This window comes from Phacochoerus africanus, chromosome 7 (assembly GCF_016906955.1).
Source record: "Phacochoerus africanus isolate WHEZ1 chromosome 7, ROS_Pafr_v1, whole genome shotgun sequence".
NCBI lineage: Eukaryota > Metazoa > Chordata > Mammalia > Artiodactyla > Suidae > Phacochoerus > Phacochoerus africanus.
This window is the reverse complement of record NC_062550.1, coordinates 70,389,694-70,410,670: the sequence shown is the minus strand read 5'-3', so window position 1 is coordinate 70,410,670 and position 20,977 is coordinate 70,389,694. Positions and strand designations below refer to the sequence as shown.

Sequence of the window (20,977 nt, the reverse complement as noted above, 5' to 3'; positions counted from 1 at the left end):
GAAAATGGGCCAAAAGACTTGCTGTTTGGAGCACACGAGAGAGAGATATTTGTAGCCCGATGTGTGAGGAATGACTAAGGCTTGTGGGATTTCTTGACATGGAAATGCTCTGAAAATAAGAGCATCAGACCTGAACCCTCCCAAGTAGAATTCTAACCTGGACTCTGTCCTATGGGTTGTGGGCGATGGCTTGTTTCCTCCTTCCTTGGTCAAGGGAAGCTGAGCCCCAAATGACCCAAGGGGACAGGGACGAGGTAGGGAGGAGTCAGCCCGGCCTCTGGGCCCAGCACCGTGAGCAGCTGGGCTGCCTCTTGGAAGAGAGGCGCAGGCTTCCTTAAAGCAAATCCCGGATTTATAAAAACAAAAGCGCTTTAAAGGAGCAGGAATAAAAAGCCCAGCCCCCAGCTGGAGCTGTGTTCTCTGCAATTTGCTTTGTTTGCCTTTCTCTTTGTCTCTCTCTCTCTCTCTCTTTTCTTAGGGCCACACCTGTAGCATAAGGAGGTTCCCAGGCTAGGGGTGGAATTGGAGCTTCAGCTGCCGGCCTACTCCACAGCCACAGAAATGCAGGCTCCGAGCCACATCTGCAACCTAGACCACAACTCACATCTGCACCTGATCCTTAGCCCACTGATCGACGCCAGGGATCGATCACGCATCCTCATGGACACCAGTCAGGTTCTTAACCCGCTGAGCCACAGCGGGAACTCCTGTTCTTCTCTTACACAAGCTCGCTTCCCTTCCACCACAGGCCCTGGGCTGCACTAATGGGAGAGAATCCGGCCTGTCTCCAAAGATATGACCACAATAAGTGAGATGGCACATCAGGCTGGGGTGTGTGCTACCCACAGTGGGCAGCCAGGCATGCTCACCCTGGCCCCAGATTAATCCCCGATGCTGATGGCTGGGGCTGGGCTGGCGGGCTGGGGGGCTCTCACGTCCTCTCTGATTTTAACCTTGAACTACCTGCTCGAATTTTATACCTTTCTCCTAATGAGGATGTCAGCCTGCACTCTGCTTGGATAAAGATGCTCAACAATTATCCACCAGATGAAGCAAGAGTTCCTTTTAAAAGTTCAAAGGGCACCTCCTTTGGTGAATAACACCAAGGCCACCCAATGTCTGACGACATTTTTATAGATGTTGGTAAAATCATGTGGGCACGCCAGGTCAGAGGGAAGGACAAAACTCCTGGGCTGGGCACAGACTATGCAGGAGGTCTGGGCTCTGCCCAGCTCTGTCTCTCAGGGGACCTGCCTGGACCCTTCCTCTCTTCCCCTCCTACTCCCTGAGCTGTGAGGTGGGCTCCAGAGCTGGCTTCTGCTCTTCAACTAACACAGAAGCCTCTCTCCACTTTTGATCGCTTCAGTGGCCTTTCTCTGAATTTGAGCTTCTTGGAAGACAGTACTTGATGAAATTCAAAAGATTACCCATCTCTGACCTTAAATATCAGGAGCTGTCAACAGGGAGCAAGGGTTGGCTTTCAGCTCAGGTTGTGCAGCTGTTGCGTTTGGTTGGCCGCAAAGTGCGTGAGAAAGAGTGTGTGTGTGTGTGTGTGTGTGTTAATATCTATTTTCTGGGAGGCAAGAAAAAGCACGTAGCCAGGCAAGTGTTGCTATTTCTCCGGAGCCAGAACAAAAAAATTTCTCAGCATATTAAAGCATGCAGTTTTGCTAAGAAAAAAAAAATGTCTGCAAAATTATATCTTGGGGGTTTCCATATTTATCCGCCCCCTGGACGATGAGTCAAAACAAGATTTATTTGCGTAGTTCGTTCTAAACTGCCAGCACTTCAAGCTCATCTTGGAACGTGGGGAAAAAAAAAATCAAACTGCTATTTTTTGCTGCGTGTTATACATTGTCACCAGCGACAAAGATCACAGAGTGAGAGCCAGCCGGCCATCCAGGAAGGCTGCAGAACTGTTCTGCTGTGAGACAGAAGCCAGAAGCCCCGAAAGATGAAGAACATCTATTTTTCAGAAGCAGATGTATGATGGGTGTGAGCGTGCGGGGGCAGGGTGCAGTGGCAAAGCTCTGGCTGTGCCCCCTGACAAGCTGTGGGTCCTCGGACAAGTGACTCTCAGAATTTCTCATCTATAAAACAAGAGGCTACTGGAGATTAATCTCCACATTGTTTTTCCAGCTCAGAGTCACTGGTCTTGCTTGTTAATGACTCCAGTCGGTCAGATTCCATGTCCTTGACAGACAGTCCTGACAGGACAGTGCTCTCAGAAGGACTGAAAGACCCAAAGGGAAGCTGGTACCCAGGACTGCGGACACTGGGCACCCATGATCTGGATTCAGGAGAGTTACCAGCCCATCAGGCTTGTACCAAATATCACTTTTTCTACCTGGTACAGTCTTCAGATGTCCAGGGTACCTAAACATGGGGCCTTTCGAGCCTTCCTCTAGACTGGATGGGTGAACTGGTCCCACGCAGCAGAGATGAGAGTTGGGAATGCTGAGTTGGCAGGAAGGTTTGATTTTTCTGTAAGTGTCCGGAAGAGGTAAAATGGCAGGAGAGTCAGCTCAGAGTGAGCCTGGGCCCAGCTTGGGTTTCTCCTGCAGGAGGCCTGCGGGCAGGTGGGAGACGACGGGGCCGGGGCAGGACCCGCCTGCTCATAAAGCAGAGCAGTCACCCTTCTCTTAGGCCCACAGAGTTAGGTTCCCTCGGGGTTCTCACATCTACACATACACCTGCTCCATCCTGCCCCCTCCCCCCACGAGAGCCAAATGCCATCCGCTGTAGAACACGGGGGCCAGGAGGAGCCTCCCAGAGTCTCTCTGATCCACTCCTTCAAAGGTGACTGTACCCCCTTTCATGGCCAGCGGCTGGCTGAGCTGGGCGGTGAGAACTGCCTTTCCAGGGAACATCGGGCCTCCCCCAGCAGCCGTTCCCACCCCCATAAGCTCCTCCAGAAGTCAGTCTTTGCTGTGTATAATCCATGGCGACTTCACGCCTTTCCTCAGATACCGCTTTGCAGGTCCAGGGGAGAAGGGGTGCTGAGAACAGAGGGCCACCGTTCCCTTGATAATTACGATCCAGAACCTGAAGCCTGTTATTACAGCGTCCCTTCCACCTTCCCTTCTCCGTGGAAATTCAAGGTGCACCGCAAACATCACGTGCCCATTATCTTCCGTCCCTCCCACCCCCCATCAAATTCAGTGTCAAGTTCTTATCTATCACCTGACGTCTCTGATTGCTGGTTGCCAAGGCAGAAAGACTCAGCTTCTCAAGAATCCCGAGAACAAGTACATTGATTATGCCACCGCTCCACGCCTTCAGAACACGCTCCGCCCCCGACACGGCCTCCTGCACCTGCTCACGGAAACCTGGGCTATCGCGCCGAATCCTCCAGAGCATCTCGCTTGTGCTGGATGCGTGGGTCATACCCAGCAAATTCTTGCTTAAGGACACAGAAGTCTTTGAAAAGGATTCAGAAATTGTGCTTCTCAAAGTGTGGTCCCTGGACCAGCAGCATCAGTCTCAGCTGAGAACTTGTTAGACTCTCAGGCCCCAGCCCACACCCGCTGAGCCAGAATCTGTAATTGAATAAAGTCCCTGGGAGATTCCTGCATGCGGACAGATTCAAGTTCAAGAAGCACTTGGTTAGCTTGGGAACCTTGGCAGCTGAGACTCAAAACTACCTGGGGGACTTGAACATTTTTTTTTTTTTTTTTGTGAGGGGTGGCATGGGGATTTCCAGGTCATGCCTTCTTCTATTTGGGAGAGAAGACCCTGGTATCTGTTTTGTTTGAAAACCCCACAAGGACCCTGATATTCATCCACATTTGGAATCATCATTTAAAATTTACCTGAACTTTCTGCTAAAAATTTAAAGCAGGAAAATGCAAACGACAACTTATATAGAAAAGCCCCATCCACATATGGATAATTCTGAGTTAACCACGGATGGATCTGCCATCTCAGCTTAGCTTCCATGGGGGATCTGGCGAGGTGCGAGCAGGCGATGCTTTCCAAACCTCCCCTGGGCGGGAACAGGCTGGTCACACCGAGCTCGCCCAGTTTCCTGCAGAATGACTGAACTCATGCTTTCAGCTGTGTTCCTGGCCTTCTGACATTACTTCACCTCCACCAGCACCTCCAAATTCAGCTGGAAGTTCCACTCCCCTGCAAGATCCCAGGCTCTCTGTGCAAAATAGGGGGCTTTTGAAACGACAGCCCCATAAGGGCAGAGAGTGTAGTTCTGAAAATTTGTCTTAATCCATCCCTACTAGTCCCAGACTATGTGAACGGCCTCTTCCCAGCTTGAGTACACAGCCATCCCTCGGTATCTGCAAGGGATTGCTTCCAGGACCCCTGCGGGTACCAAAACCCTCTGGTGTTCAAGTCCCTCATATAAAGTGGTGTGGTACAGTCAGGCCCCCTGCCCCAAATCTGCGGGGTCTGCATCCTCCGGTTTGGTGTGTGTGGAAGCCTCACTGCACATTTATCAAAATTTAGATACAGGGAACATAGCTGGGAAAAGAATAGGGACCTTGAAGAGGTCACGACCTCAATTTCTTCATTTGAGAACAAGATGGTTGTATCACATCAGTGATTTTCAAAGGGAGACCCTCTCGTCTAATGAAATTGTAGCTGCCCCTCCAATGCACAAAATTTCAGATGTAGACGGGCTCTGGGCAGGGGGAAGGGGGTCCAGACCTGTGACCTCTACCTTCCTCTGCCTGTCCTTGGCCATGAGAAAGGTCAGTCTGAGGCCAGGGCTCCACGGAGGAAAATGGGAAAACCACTGGGTCAGGTAATCCCTAAAGCCTCTCCTGGTGCTTAACTCCTGTGAGGAAGAGACACCTGCTAGTGCCATCCAAAAACAGCATGGCACATGAGTTTCCATTGTGGCTCAGCCCTAATGAACCGAACTAGTATCCACGAGGATGTGGGTTTGATCCCTGGTCTCACTCAGTGCATTAAGGATCCAGCGTGGCCCTGAGCTGTGGTGTAGGTCGCAGACATGGCTCGGATCTGGTGTTGCTGTGGCTGTGGTGTAGGCTGGTGGCTATAGCTCTGATTTGACCCCTAGCCTGGGAACTTCCATGTGCCATGGCTGTGGCCGTAAAAAGAAAAAAAAAAAATCATGTCACAAATTACAAAGTTTAAATAGGAATGAATCACTTCTGGGTCACCCCACCATCTGCCTCCACGATTTGCTCTGTGTAGCGCCATTCGCTACATTTCAAAACGTACATTTTCTCCGTTGTAAGTATTTTAGAAGCAATACTTTTTTTTTTTTTTTTTTGCTATTTCTTGGGCCGCTCCCGCAGCATGTGGAGGTTCCCAGGTTAGGGGTCGAATTGGAGCTGTAGCCACCGGCCTACGCCAGAGCCACAGCAACGCAGGATCCGAGCCACGTCTGCAACCTACACCACAGCTCACGGCAACGCCGGATCGTTAACCCCCTGAGCAAGGGCAGGGACCGAACCCGCAACCTCATGGTTCCTAGTCGGATTCATTAACCACTGCGCCACGATGGGAACTCCAGAAGCAATACTTTTGAAAAACAATCTGTATCAAGCACATTTCTGAGAAATCCTGGAATCTGGCTTCCATTCTTGTTCCCTATTTTTCTTGGTAATGACACAGACGTGGATTAACGGTAAAGGAGTGGCCCATCCAGTCCTAAACTACAAGAGAAGCAGATTTTGGTGCCAAAAATCGTAGATCTTAGGGCCAAAACAAAACAAAATGAACAACCCCAGAGTCCTGCCTGCCTGATGACACGGCCCCCATCCACGTATCCAACATCTGTTGAGGCTAGCTCTGTGAGGCGTGTGCCAAGCACCAGTTTCGATGATGCTTTGTGTACAAAGATGCACAGAGGGCAGCAGGGATCTGGCTGGTACCTGCGTTCCTTACAGCAGTGGGACAGCCTGACCAGGTAAGGGCTGGGAAAGGCCTGCGGGCTTGCGGAGAGGGTCCCACATAAGCTCCGTGAAGAGAGGGTCATTGTCTCTTTGTTCCCCCTCCTAGAATCCCCAGATCCCAGAAGAGTGCCTGGCAGTGTGAGAACAAATCAACGAACAGAACTTGCATCCTGTTGGTGGAAGGAGGTGGGCCATCCTATTTGACAGTGTGTGAGAGAATCAGGGGAGGCCTTGTAAAAAACGACAAGCGGCTTGGCCACAGTGCTCTTGGCCTTGAGACAGACGCATTGGAGCGGCAGAGGACATGCAGGTGTCGGGAAGTAAAAAGTGTTTACAAAGCAGCGTATTGCAAGGATACATCAAGAAAACAGGTCTTGGAGTTCCTGTCATGGCACAGCGGAAGCGAACCCGACTAGGAACCATGGGATTTGGGGTTCGATCCCTGGCCTCACTCAGTAGGTTAAGGATCTGGCATGGCTGAGGCTGTGGTATAGGCCGGCAGCTGTAGCTCTGATTCGACCCCTAGCCTGGGAACCTCCATATGCAACAGGTACAGCCCTAAAAAGCAAAAAAGCAAAAAATAAAATAAAATAAAAGAGTCTTACAGAGAATCCAGAATTTAGAAAAGAGCCCTAGGCCTCAGTGGCCCTGCCCAGAGTGACTTTGGGGTGAACCTGGGGCCCTCACATTGAAGATCAGCCTAATCCTGTGTAAAAGGCTGTGACTGAGGCCCCAAAACACTGAGCAGGGCTGCTCCTGGGCTGGATGCAGTGGGACCCCTGTGGCTGGAAAAATGCAGGGGAGTTGAGAGGTAGTAGTGACCCAATTTACAGACCTTGAGGAAACCATCCTTGACACTGGACACTGCCTCCCCTAGTCCTATCTCATTTTTCACAATCATGACACCATGATTGACTTAACCTGTATTTTTCCTGTCCCCACCCACCTTGCAAGAGGGCAGGGATTCTGACGGCATCTCTCCTGTTCACCTTTAGGTCCCTGGTATCCAGCCTGGTGCCCGGCACGTGGGTGGGCCAAGGGCCCGGCCACATGGACGCATGGGTGCCTGAACCACTTTGTTCCCCGAGAAAGTCGGCGTCTGAGTCAGATTTCCCGAGAGGGCAGAGGGCCGCCAGCTCACCTCCACGCTGCTCAGCCACTGCCGCACGGCCAAGAAGGACTGTCTGGCTGTCAGGTCATACATGATGGCGACGCCGTCAGCCTTTCGGAAGAACTGCTGAGTGATGCAGCGATACCTGCGCAGAAGGGCGGGGTCAGGTGCGAGGGCTCCTGGGCCACCAGTCCCGCCCCACGGGGAGGGGGAGGCAGGGTTACCCGAGGTGGCGCCTCACCTCTCCTGTCCCGCAGTGTCCCACAGCTGCAGGGCCACCTTCGAGTCGTCCACGCGCACTGTCTTCACGCGGTAATCGATGCCTGGGGGTGGAGCCGAGCATCAAGTCCAAGTCCGAAAACCACGCCCCCACCGGGGCTGAAATCTGATCTGCCCGAGGGGCAGACGGAGGAGGCGGTGGAGGGGACAGGGAAGCGGGGACCCGGGTTCTGGTCCTATTTCCACCATGACTAGCTTCAAGACCTTGATCAATTCACCTAACCGCTCTGAACCGCAGCCCCCCCTTCCCCCCACTGCAGTGTAATCCAGACCCTCTCTCGGGATCAGATGAGATCATACTGGTAAAAGCGAGAGAACCATCATTCACGAATTTACCCCACATTGAGAAAATGGAGGAGACAGAAAGACGGTCCTCAGATTCCTTCCTTCCTCCCTCCCTCCCTTCCTTTCCTTCCTTCCTTCCTTCCTTCTCTTTTTTCTCCCTAAAATCCTTTCCAAGGTTCCCATAGTAAAATTCAAATATCCCTGGGAGGATGGATGACACTTCCAGACTGCCTTCGGCAGATGCAAAGGTGCGTTGAGGATGAGGAGGGAAGGGCTTGGCAGGTGGAGGGGGGACAGAAGAGAAGAAAAGGGGTGGGGAGGAAATCAGAGGCAACATGCCCCCTTGAGACGGTTCAGAGCTCTTAATCTCAGCTGTCAAGCCACTTGCAGTCATTCCGCCAAGGCTGTGATCCTACCTGGAGTCATGGACCCCAGAGAGAGGGCTCAAGGCAAGGAGACCCACTGTGGGGCCACAGCAGCCCTCAGACGGGGGACTGAAATGCAGGTTCTTGGATAACAGACCTTCCTTCCTCCTACATCCTGTAAGAATGTTCACAGATGCCCAACGGGGCAAAACACTTTCCCCCTTTAGCATCAGATTTTGGAACAGAGGGCATCCCCACCCACCTTCAAAAAGGCCTAGCCCCCGGGGTCCTGACTCTGGAGGGCCTGGGATGGACAGCAAAGCAGCCAGGTCAGACAGAGACAGACCGACCACAAAGAGGCAGTGAATGGAAAAGGTCGTCCCCTCCGTGGTCTCCAGGCAAAGGCGAGCGCGTGAGAGGCCAGGCAGGGCAGGGGAGGTGGGAGGGCCAACCGCTCCTAGGATGACAAGGCTAGAGGGACAGCAGAGGCCCTGGGCTTCACAGAGGGCAGCCCGAGACAGGATGCTCATGTCAGGGTGAGAAAAAGAGTGACGTGCCCATTGGGAGGATGCTTGCTACTTCCAGTTTCTGTGTGGCATCTCTCCCTCCGCACAGTGGCCCCCATGACATTCATCTGTGTGCGCGTGAGCACACACACACACACACACACACACACACCACTGAAGGATGAAGAAGCCCAGCCTGGCCCCAGCTGGTCAGCAGCCTCTGTGAGTGGCAAACCCAGTTCAGAGGCTCCTTCTTCGTTTTACAGCAGCGCCCTGGGCCTGGGACACCCGGCGGCTTCGCTTTACCTAGAAAGTGCAGGGCTAAGTGCAGGGCTAAATGCTCCCAGCAAAACAAATAGGAGCCCAACCCAAGAGCATTTTCACTTTAGCTAAGGAGGAAAGCCATCTCCCCTCTAGGCTCTGGGAGGTGGGGGGGGCTGCCTACTGCCTGATACCAACTCAGGAGAAAGCCAACCACAGTCAACATACCTTGGGGGTCTGATCTGAAGCCCCTGAGGACAAGCCCTCCCCTTGATGGAAAGGCAGACAGGCTGGCAGAGGGGACGGCAGAGGGGCTGGTAGAGGGGCTTGTTCCACCTCACTGGTAATTGCTCTGCTGAAGGATGGGGAATTTATCTTGCAGGGAGCACCGTGGACCAGGGAGCTCGGTGAGTCCCCGCTGGTCCATGAGGTACCCCTTGCAGCCTCAGACAGGTGGGCCAAGAAGCAGCCAAATGAGCTCCAGGGTTGTGAGGGGTGTAGAAGGATATGGGGAGTCAGTGTCCAGCAGGAGAGACCACACAGAGTGACATGGGACCAGACAGATCTCTGAGACCCTGCACCTGTTCTTGCCTCAGCCCTGCCTCTGACCAGTTGTGTGATGTAAATGACACGACCACCCCATTTGGGGGGCTTTGCTTTCCCCGTCTATAAACTGAGTGATGGGGATGCTGGGGGGTTGGGGGTCCGTGGTCTTTATGCTCAGCTGGAGTGTTCGGGGACCCCCTCTTGCAACCTAGGTGGTTCCTGAATGTGGACTCGACCTTGGGGACCTGTGTGTGGGTCAAAGTTGGGTGATGGACCCCAAGAAGGGCGGCGTTCCCCTTTCTCAACAGGACAGGCCCAAGGGGTCATTGGGAGCGGGAGTGCCGGTGAGTTGCCAGGGAGGAAAGCTCGTGGGATTTCTCTGTGGACACGAGGAGACGGCTGGGAACTGACCAGTGCCCAGGCAAGAACAGAGGACATCCTGCCAAGGAAAGCTTTGGGAAGAACCATGTTGGGCTGTGGCCGTGGTTTAAGGCAGGGGGCTGGGAGCCAAGGCGGGGCCAGGAAAAGAGCCCTGGACTCCTGGGTCCTGGAGCTTAGCCTCCAAAAGCCAGTCTTCTCATTGAAAAAGTGAGCTCCGACGTCCTACAGAAACCATCATTTGACAATTCCAGGACGCCTGCAGGGCCCACACACCTGTTTTTGAAGGGATCGGCTGGTGCTAAGCTGGGGAGGCAGGGCCCCCAATCACACCGTGGCATCGTGGATCCATGGTCATGCACAAGCCAAGGGTGGAGGACAAGCTACATGCTTGTGAGGGACTGGGGATCCGAAGGTGCCTTCAATGACGGAGGAGCACTCTAAGGTACCTCCATGTCCTTTTTGGTGCTATGCTGAGGGTCCAGGCAGCTGTGCTTGATGGGGGACAGTGTGCTTCGGCCCCAGGAGCCCAAAACCCAGTGGCTCCTCTGTGCCTTTAAAGGGAGCATCTCCCAGGCACTGGTGTGACATCAGACCCGACGTGTGTGCCAGGGAGGCTGATTCCAGCTGCTGCTCCGGCTTGTTTTGTGTGCGATGAAGGGTGTTCTGGATTTGGAAACCTGTCTATTTTCCCCCTTCCTAAATTGTAGGTGTTTCCATAATTGGCCTCCTGGGAAGTGCACATTAGTCTGTTTTTCTCTTTTTTCAGAGCTTTCCATCTCAGGGGCGTGCATGGGAAGTGTAAGCAGACCCCCGATTCCCTGATTTCACCAATAAGAGATGCACACGCCCGGAGGGACGCCCCCGGGGGCCTGAGGTCAGTGTCCCTCCTCTGCCTCCCACAGGCCTAAGTGTGAGCTGTGACCTCAGGGGTCATCACCCCACTGGTGGCTCCAGGGAAGGCCAGTCCAGCTGCGCTGCTGCTGCTTCCTGTGGCTCCAGGCTCAGCACAGGTGGGCCACTCCCAGCCATCCCTCACCAGCCGCACGAGTTCACACTCTTCTGCGCTGTTGTCCCATCAGGGTCCTGATTCTTCGCCTGGGGGTGCTCCCAGGCTCTGGGTGGAATGGGGCAGAAGGGAGGGGGTGGGGAAATTGTTCCAGATGTGGAAACAGCAAAGGCTCAGCAGTAAAAACGGGACACCTGCCGCCTGCAGGATGAGACCTATCTGCAGGAGGAGAGTTGGAGGGAAGGGCCTGGGCAGGTTATCCTGGAGGAAGAGATCAAAGTCGTCCCAGGCAGGCTCTGGGCCAGGAACATTTGTCTTGGAGAGCCAGCTTGTGAGACCGTCACGGTCAAAGGTGGTCTGGACAGAGCCCTGGGCTTGGAAGCAGTCTTGGGTGACCCAGTTCAAATTTCTCATTTTTTTTCAGATGAGCAAAAACTGAAGCCCAAAGAGGACACAGGTCCTCTCAAGGTTGCATACACAGCTGGTTGGTGACAGAGCTGAGATGAAGGTCCAGGACTTACTTCTGCTGCTACATTGAACCACAGCAGCCTCCCTGGCCTATGCCAACCTCTGCCTATCTTCCATGGCAGAAACTGGATGCTGAGTGTGAACAGCTCCGTATTGTTAGTGACCCAAGGGGATGGAACAGCAGGGGTATGTGTGTGGGGAGGGGGTGGGCAGTATCAGCACCAGCCAGGCAGGAATGAGGACCTGCCTCTGGACCTCTCTGGGCCTCAGTTTCCTCGTCTGCCCACTGGGCTGATAGCCAGGCTTGCCTTTCAGGGCTGTTGTGAAGGCAGATGGAAATGATAACTATAAAAACCCATGGTAAATATTTAGATCCTCTCGATGAATTTTTAATACAGTTGACTTATCAGCATGGTTAAATGGCACATCAAAGGCCCTCAATAGATTTCTTTCTTTTTTTTTCTTTTTTTGCTTGAGGGATTCAACTTGGTGGAAGCTAAAAGGTCATATGCCCTTGGGCTTTGCCATGTATTCCAATGCAAGAAGCAACTCTGCCCGAAGGGTCAAAGGCCCCCATCTAAATACACTATTACCCAGGATAATACTGGGAGCATATTAAGCAGTGATCAGCTATTAATAGCCGACTTAATGAGCTTCTACAATGAGACTCCAGCTGGTACCCAGCAGTCCCCAGATGTAGGTCAGGGAAATGTGATGGGTGAAAGAAGTCACCCAGAGCACTGTCCCCCATCCTCCTCATCTACACACACACACACACACACACACACACACACACCAGCAGGGAAGCAGAGTTCCAGGTCCCATCCATGTGGAGCCTGGGGCAGAGGTGGGCCTCAACTATCAGTCCCACCCGCATAGCCCCTCCTTAGGCCCCCTGCTCAGAACTACTCCTTTGCCAGGGGACGAGAACTCACCCACGGTGGCTGCTGAGCCCGGGGAGAACCTGCCATCGCAGAACCGCCCCAGGAAGGACGTCTTCCCCACTGCAGAATTGCCTACAAACACGATCTTGAAGAGCCGGTCTGGGGTGAATGCAGAGCCTTCCTCCTGTGGGAGGCAGACAATTACCAGCCCCCTCGCCTGCCACACCCGCCCTTCACCCATCCCCGCGGTGTCCAGGGAGGGACTGGCAACCAGCAGTGCAGCAGGGTGGCCAGTCTGGCTCCGGAGGCAGGAAGCTTTGGGCTCAGGGCACCAAGGTTCCTTCCAGCATCAGCAGAGGGAAGAGAGTCCTTCATTCCACCAACATGGTTGCCCAGGGGCTGTGCTGGAGGCCCTGTGCCAGGCCAGGTTTGTGGAGGAGGGAAGGAGGCTGGCATGGGCACACTCACAGCACAACATTCCAAGTGTCCTGGAGCGCAAGGGGTGAGTCAGGGGTCACTGGGTGCAGGGGCTTTGAGCTCAGGCTGAAAAAGGAGGCAGCAATTTTTTGTGGGGCTTGGAAGGACAAGGGGAGTGTTTGCAGGGAGAAGAGGAGATAGAAAAAGAAGGCTTAGCGAGACATCCCAGGCTGGGCTCGGGCCTCTTATTTCTGCTCTGTTACTGAAAGCCTAGACCAGATGGAGGACATGCTTGTCTCCCTGCATCCTGTCCTTCTGTCCCATCTCACCAGCTTCCCCCTAGGATCCCCGTCTGCCCTGAACATAAGCAAAACTGTCTCCACGCAGTAGTGTGGGCTGTTCCACGATGCCAGGCTATAGGCAGAGCTTTCCAGAACACAGTCCTGCTGCTCCTTCTCTGCCCAGCAGCACGCGGGCCTGAGATCCTCTGGAACACTGCAGCCCCGTGGGAATGGACCTGCTCGAGGTTGCTGGGTGAGTGAGAGGCAGAGAACGGAGCAGCAGAGGGTCTTTCCTTGGAATGATCATTAAGTCCAGAGAGCTGCGTGCTTGCCCAAATCCAGCACAGCCCGGCCCTGCCTGGCCAACGGAGGAGGCTCTTTAGATTCTACTTAGAAGTGGATTTGGGGGAATTAGCTCCTCACATTGAGCAAATACTATAATGGAGTGGCAGCAGATATTAGCAGTGCTTAAGTTTCAGAGAAAAGCCATTAACAGCCTTTGGGGGAGAAATCGATTCCATGCAGTACTTAGGAGGAAATTCAAGGTCAATTACAGAAATTTAAACTCAACTCAAAACCAAGAAACCCCACACTTAGGAACGCTGCCCAGCCTCCGCTCCTTTATTCCTCCAACGCAGAGGCATCGCTTTCGGCCCAGCCTTGTCCTTCACTCCCTTTGTTTGAGGCCAAGGCTCAGGGCAGCCATTGGTGCATCCCCAGGCCTGGAGACCAGGGTGACAGTGAAGCCCAGAGTGGGAGGAGATAGCCCTGGCCATGGACCATGTGGCCGATGCTCTGAGTTCTCCTCCTGCCCCCACCCCTCCCCAGGCAGAGCACCTATTTTACAGACTGGATCCAATCAACATGGCATTGATGGTTCAGTTTGAGGCAGGACCCACCTCACTGGAGCAGAGAACCTACTCCAGTTCATGCCCTTAACCTGGGGGAACATCCACCTGCCCTTGACAGTGAGACAACCAAATTGTGGGGAGGGGGCTGGAGAAAGGGTCCCTCTGCTGGCGAGTCAGAGGATATGTTCTCCTCCTCCTTCCTGCTGCTCTTTTATTTTTTTTGGGGGGGGGGGGGGGGCTGGGATGCTGCACTCATGGCACATGGAAATTCCCAGGCTAGGGGTTGAATCAGGGCTGCAGCTGCCAGCCTATACCACAGCCACAGCAACACCAGATCTGAGCCACATCTGCAACCTACACCACAGGTCACGGCAATACCAGATCCTTAACCCACCGAGCAAGGCCAGGGATTGAACTTGCATCCCCATGGATACTAGTTGGGTTCGTTACCACTGAGCCACAATGGGAACTCCTTTTTTTTTTTTTTAATCTTTAAAAGATAAAAGTAATCTGTACTAATTTTTAAAATTAGGAAGCAGTGGAGAGGAAAATAATAATTATTCATAATCTACTCCACCCTCGTGAAATGGTCACTATTCCTATTTTCATGCGTTTCTTCCAGGATTTTTTTCTATATAGATGAGTCAATATATGTTTTTTTTTTTTTTTTGAGAGAGAGAGAGATTTGAGTTATCACATATAATTTATTTATATTGTTTTATATAAATTCAAATGCATCTATAATTTTATGTTTTTCATATATTATGAAATTATAAATATTTCTGAGTCACTGAAGTTTTTCAAAACTGTGATTTTTAATGGCCGTATAATATTCTACTAGATTAGTATAGTCTAATTTATGTCACTATCGTTTTCTCAATCGTATGCTCTTATATACCAACATTTTCTTTCTGGGGTCACACCGGCAGCATATGGAGGTTCCCAGGCTAGGGCTCGAATCAGAGCTGTAGCTGCCAGCCTACACCACAGCCACAGCCACACCAGGTCACAACACACTATGACCTATACCACAGCTCATGGCAACGCTGGATCCTTAACCCACTGAGCAAGGCCAGGGGTCGAACCCTCATCCTCCTGTATATTAGTCAGATTCATTGCTGCTGGACCACCAGAGGAACTCCATACACCGACATTCTTGAATTAAATTTCTGCCTGATTTTGGTTATTTCCTTAGGAAAGGGTGCTAGAGGGGGTGGTTCCAAGGATGTGGCCTTTTAAAGTTCTTAATTCCTATTCTCAAACTACTTTCTCGAAAGCTGATACCAAGCTAAGGCACAGTGCCTGGCACAGGACCCTCTGCCAACGCGGCTGTGGGATTTCCGGCAGATCTATTTCCTCTCTGCTGCAGTCTCTGGCCCAGCTAGATGGCAGCCCACCCTGGTGGAGCCAGCTGGGATGCAGGGCGGTGAGAAGGCTGGGCTCCCGTCCCTGCTGGCAGGGCTGGCCTCGCTGGTGTGGACTCTACTTCCCCACCTGCCTGAGGACAGAGCTGACGCTCCTCATGACGCTCCCCAGAGGGCTGAAGGTCAAGGGCCTGGAGAAGCAGATGCTCAGCCTCTTCCTTCACCCCAACTTCTGTGGCCCTCCTGACACTGGCTTCCCGTTTGGGGGGGTATCCAGGGGGTATTTAAAGCCCCACCCACCCAGTTCTCCACCCTTCTTTGGCAAGGGCTCTTCAGAGGAGGGGTTTATAGGCATGAATCTTAGTCCAGGCCCAAGAATGATAGCTGAGGAGTTCCTGTTGTGACTCAGTGGGTTAAGAACCCGACTAGTATTCATGAGGATGAGGGTCAGATCCCTGGGCCCATGGCGTTGCTGTGACTGTGGTGTAGGCTGGCAGCTGCAGCTTGGATTCAACCCCTAGCCTGGAAACTTCCACATGCTGCAAGTGAAGTTTTAAAAAGAATTTTTTTTTTTTAAAGGATGATAGCCGATGCCAAGAAGTCCTGGGCACTCGTGCTAATGTACCCCTTGGGAACCCTCCAGGGTAAAGGCTTGGCTCCAAAGGTCCCACTGGGCACAGGAGAGGTTTTGGAGGGTCCAGGGCCAGGGGAGGAAGGAGGGCTTGAGGAGCCTACTCCACAGACCGGGTGGGAAGTGTCATCATTGTGCTCCAGGGGAGGTGGCCGTGTGGGCTGGTCCTCCTGGGGACCTCAATGGGGAGACCTTGTGGGGGGCGCAGGGGGTGCCTGGGAGTGGAGGCTCACACTGATGGGGGAGCAGGCAGGCACTCGGGAATGAGAGGGAGGTAGGCTGAGAACTGAGAGAAAAGTGACAGTGAGCAAACGTCCCCAACCAGGGACTGGCCTGCGGGAGGGGTTATAGAATGGACCAGAAGAGGTGCCATTTTAAAAGTCAGTAATAGTTTATACTAATTGCCAAGCAGAGGCTCTATCCTACTCAATAAACGTGTTTGAAATTGCGTCAGAAGAGAACACATAGGGTTGAGAGTGGGGCCAGTGACAGAATTCTTCAGGAGAATGTCCCTAGACCCCGAGTCTGCCTGTGATGCTTGGCAGACAGGAGAATCGCCAGGCCTGCTGCATCTGACATCTAGAGCTGCCGTTGGGCTCTGGGCTCACACTGGAGGGCCCAGGTGAACTTGAAGCCATCGAGGGAGGTGCCCTTACCTCAGACAGGGCTTCTTTTCCGACAGGCTGCCCTCGGGGAGAGGCGGGCGTGAGTCTTGGAGGTGGGGCCTGCTGGAGTGGGCCCTCCACCCCCTGGTCAGAGACCTCCTCCTCTTCTGGGCATTTGCCCAGCGGCTGCTCAGAGCTGCCCCTCAGCAGCTGGGGCAGGGGGTCCTCTTCAATGGAGATGATTCTGCGGAGTGCCCGGGGCAGAGGGCCCCCAGGCCCCGGCTCCTCTTCTGTAAGGGGGTATCCACTCAGGCCCAGGGAGCTTCTCCTCCTTGAGATGCCAAACACATCTTCCTCCTCCTCGGACTGGCTGTTTGCGGGAAGAAAGCAGAGTGGGGAGAACATGGTGAAATCCATCAGAATGGAAGCCGGGGGCTGCCTGGAAGCTTCTGGAACAGGTAATTGAGGAGCACTCACTTTGGGGGCAGAGAGGCGCCAGGAAAGGGAAAAACCAGACCCAGGATTCTTTAGTTCATTCATTCCTTTTTTTTTTTTTCTGTCTTTTCTTGGGCTGCTCCCACGGCACATGGAGGTTCCCAGGCTAGGGGTCGAATCGGAGCTGTAGCCACTGGCCTACACCAGAGCCATAGCAATGCGGGATCCGAGCCACGTCTTCGACCTACACCACAGCTCACGGCAACGCCGGATCCTTAACCCACTGAGCAAGGCGAGGGATCGAACCTGCAACCTCATGGTTCCTAGTCGGATTCATTAACTACTGAGCCACGACGGGAACTCCTAGTTCATTCATTCTAAATCCTTATATAAGCACTTGGTGATGAAAGTGAACTGGAAGGTGATAAAGGTAAAGGTGGTGAAGGTGAAGGTGGTGATGGATGCTCCAAGGTACTAAACTAATGACAGTCAGCAATAGATGAAGAAGGGCCCTGTCCTCATGGAGGCTTAGTGGGGCCAGAGCAATCATGACACACCTACTACTCACACAGGTTGTGGGAAATGAAGGAGAACGAAAGGTGTGAAGAACGGAGCAGAACAGATGCAGAAACAATGCATCCTGGCTTAACAGTCAGTGGCCCTGGCTCTGATCCAGCCCTTACTAGCTTTGTGCCCCCAGGGAAGATGCCAACTCTCCTGCTTCCTTACCGTGAACTGTGGCCCATCGGCCCTGCCCACCTCCCCAAGAAGACAGTGCACAAACCAGACACGTGCGGGAAGCAGCCCCGGAAGATGAGGGCCGGGGCTCTGGGAGGGGCCCCACTGCAGACGTCCACCAGCGCAGGGGCAGCTGCCTGCCCCAGGGCCTTCGGGTGGGAGGGAGGCCAGGCGGAGCCCCTCCATACCTTCTCCCCTTCTCCTTCGGTTCAGGGGTGAGTGGGCTCAGAGGCCTGAGCGCGTGCGTGCTTCCAGAAGCACCTGAGCCTCCAGAACAAGGAAACGTAGTAGGAGGGGGAGGCGTTGGGCAACAGACATGGGGCCAGCACACAGGCTGTGTCCCTCAGGTCTTTGGGAACAAGCCAAGTTGAGGACTGTTTTACAGGGAGAATCTTGAGTCCAAATGGACCCACTCACATGAGTGAAGATTAGAAGAGAAAAGGACTGCCCGCTGAAATGACCCTAAAATGAAGCATTTCTCGGCAAATCTTTTTACTGGGGAAGTTCTCAAGCCGCAGTACGTTCTGGAATACCTTTGGCCTAGCGTGACTAAGATCATTTTTGGTTTTGCCACCAAATGCTAGGTGCCAGCAGCAGAGAGCAGTCACCTCTGCCAAAGTCTGTATGGGAATTCAGTCGTCACGATTTATTGATTATTTATCCACTATTGTCTGTTTCCTCCACTCAACCATAAGCTCCATACAAGCCGAGATGGGATCTGTTTTGTGCCCCCACCCCCCGGGCCCCCAGCACATCGCACAGTATCCTGCACACAGCAGGCACTCGATATTGGATATTAAGGGCAGGACTTCTGTCTAGTTTATCTTCGGAGGCTTCACAGAACTCAGAGTGCCTGGTACTAAGTAAGCAATCAGTAAACACTTGCTGAATGCACATTTTCAGTCCTGAGGAACCAACAGTCCTGCCACAGGATTTTGGCTCATTTATTGTATCTCAAGGTTCAGGTGTTTAGAAAAGGAATCCATGACGATCAAGTTCAAGGTCCTGACTGATCAGCCGATTGACATTCCAGGTCACTTCTGCTTGGCATAGCTGGTAATTTCCTGCTTGCCATCCCCAATCAGCAAGTTCACAGACTTTCTCCCAGGTTTAAGAGTTAGGCTGCCTTTCGCTCTCTGTGGCCGTCCATGGGGATGGGGCATGTGCCCCAGAGAGAGGTCTCCCTTGAGGAGCAGTGGGACTCAGACACAATTGGGTGCAGTCCAGCAGCAACCCAACATGCTCTCCTTGAGTTAATTAAGCATGAATTATTGAAAGGAAATCTTGTCTGTAAAGGAGTTCAACTACTGGAGATGGTGTAGTGCACTTTAATTACCCCGCAGAGCCCCCCGAGAGCATCCATGCTTCTCAACAGACAGCAGAGCCCCAACCAGAACACACCTCCCTTTGCGGACCCTCTTCCCATGTGCTCTCCCCCAGCCTCAGAGGACAACAGCCAGTCCTGGGGACTGGCTCTGCCCGAGATCCTCTCCCACTTAGATGTGAGATCGGGAAGGCACACGTCCTCCAAGATTCAAGGGGAGTGAGCACGGCTGACCCCAGGCTCCCCTGACGGGGCCAGTGTGAACTCAGCGTGGGCTCGGAGCCTGCTCCCAACGTGGGAAAGGCCAAGAACAGGTAACACGTGAGCCCAGCGGGAACAACTTACCTTCGGAGAATCCCTCTGTCGTCCACATATTTGCCTATCACAGAGCCGGATCGCTGCTTCCAGCCTGCCGTGGAAGCAGCTGTGTTTGCCTTGGCTGCCTTGTCTTTCTGTAGAAACACAAAATGCCCTCAGATCCATGCCTGCTGACGGGTCCCCATGTTTGAGCTGAAAAGGGCTCAGCTTTCCCACCCTATTGGACAGGTTTGAGATTCAACTCTAAAGAAAGCAAGCCATACCCCGGCTCCTTGCTGGCCTTCACCCACTCATTCCTTTTGGGTCGTCTCTCACTGGAATCCCTCCACCTCCTAAAAGCCCAATCGAATGAACCCACATGCAAGTTCAGGCCTGGGGTCTGCCGGGTTCCCCTTCACAGGGGTGGTGGTAATTTGCCAGAGGATGAAGAAGAGCAAAATGCAGACTGCATGGGACAAGCATTCATGGGCAGAAAAAACTCCATGCATCTTTAAATCACACTCTTCTGTGGGGCTCCAATCCTCCTTTATTTCCAAAGTCCCAGACAGGACACGTGACCAGCCGAGAGGCTCACCTCACCCAGCACCCTGTCCACAGCCACTAAGCTAAGACAGCATGTTTCTGATCTTTTGTGGAAGGAAGCCGGGTGTGGATAAATTGCTCACACACCTGCCATGGAGAGCCTGGGTGGAAGGGGGGCTTACACCCCCCTTGCCAGGGCTCCATTGCAGATGTCTTCTAGGAGATGAGGGGGCGTTAAATCACAGGAAGAATCTCTCATTAACCAGCCAGCCCCCGGTTCCTAGTGATCCTTAACGAGAGAAGCAGGGGTTGCCACGCTCCCGGGGCCCCTGAAGGTACAGCTGTGATGCCCAATTAATCTTTAATTACTATTCAGCAGGAACATGCTTTTATCCCGCTTTCGTCTATCCCCCATGAGGATTCTTAATTCCCCTCCTTTCTCAAAGCAGAATGAATTTGGCAAGTGAAGGGAAATGGGGTCAAGGGATTACGGTGACATTTGGTAGGAAGTTTTAAAATAAATTCAGTGTTACTTCTAAAACAATTATAACCATTATCATCATCAAACAAACATGTGTAGGCTTCAGCCTTTCTCTCATCGTACACACAGGTGGGTGGCAGAGATGTGCGCAGCCAGCCTGTGAAGGAAGAGAGATGGTGTTTGTGTGTATGTGTGTGTGTGTGTGTGTGTGTGTGTGTGTGTGTGTGTGTGTGTGGTCCCACGGGGAGTAGCGGTTACAAACCAAATCCAGGGCAAAGAGCTGCCCTTGGCTGACCGCATCTAGGGCACTGAAAGGCTGAGGGTCCAGGGCAATGCCTCCGTTCCCAAGAGTTTGTTTATTTTATTTTTTTCAAAAATCCCTGTAATGTGGGAAAAAAAGAGAGGGATTCCCTTTTTGCATGTGATAATTGGGGTCAAGGTCCGAGGAGACTAAGGATTTACTCAAGGACGCACTTGAAATTCACACCGTGATCATCCTGCTCGTTGGAACATCACATCGAGCCATCCTGCTCTGCTTTTTCATCAGAGCCTCCAAGAGCTACTATTGAAGGGGGGAGGTGATAGGGGAAACTGACATCCTAGATTCTGCTTACTGCCACCCCAAGTGAAGACCTTTACATAAATACACGATTTTCGAGCTCTTTGGGAAAGTATGCAAGTGTGAAATATATTTATATATTTAATTCATTCCAGGACAGTGTAAAAATGCAAAATTTGCATCAAGAGATCAAAATGTTAAGGAAGAAATTTTTTTTATGTCTTTTTAGGGCCGCACCTGCGCCATATGGAGGGTCCCAGGCTAGGGGTCTCATCGGAGGTACAGCTGCCGGCCTACACCACAGCCACAGCAACTTGGCATCTAAGCCGCGTCTGCAACCTACATCACAGCTCACGGCAACGCTGGATCCTTAACCCACTGAGTGAGGCTAGGGATTGAACCTGCTTCTTCATGGTTATTCCTGCGATTTGTTTCCACTGCGCCGCAAGGTGAACTCCCTGAGCGTTGTTTTAAAAGCCA

The 20,977-nt window shown here is 52.7% G+C and overlaps 1 protein-coding gene across 10 annotated transcripts in view; it reads right to left on the bottom strand.

Annotated features, from left to right (window-relative positions):
• CRACR2A (calcium release activated channel regulator 2A) overlaps window positions 1-20,977 on the bottom strand; it is a 165,652-nt gene that overhangs the window by 8,451 nt on the left and 136,224 nt on the right. For all 10 annotated transcript variants that reach the window (XM_047787800.1, XM_047787804.1, XM_047787798.1 and 7 more), the window contains 5 exons: window positions 18,963-19,069; window positions 16,172-16,490; window positions 12,023-12,155; window positions 7,232-7,313; window positions 7,021-7,135 (listed from right to left, as the gene is read on the bottom strand). In XM_047787800.1, the coding sequence (XP_047643756.1) occupies window positions 7,021-7,135; window positions 7,232-7,313; window positions 12,023-12,155; window positions 16,172-16,490; window positions 18,963-19,069 (756 nt within the window). The remainder of the gene's footprint in view (window positions 1-7,020; window positions 7,136-7,231; window positions 7,314-12,022; window positions 12,156-16,171; window positions 16,491-18,962; window positions 19,070-20,977) is intronic.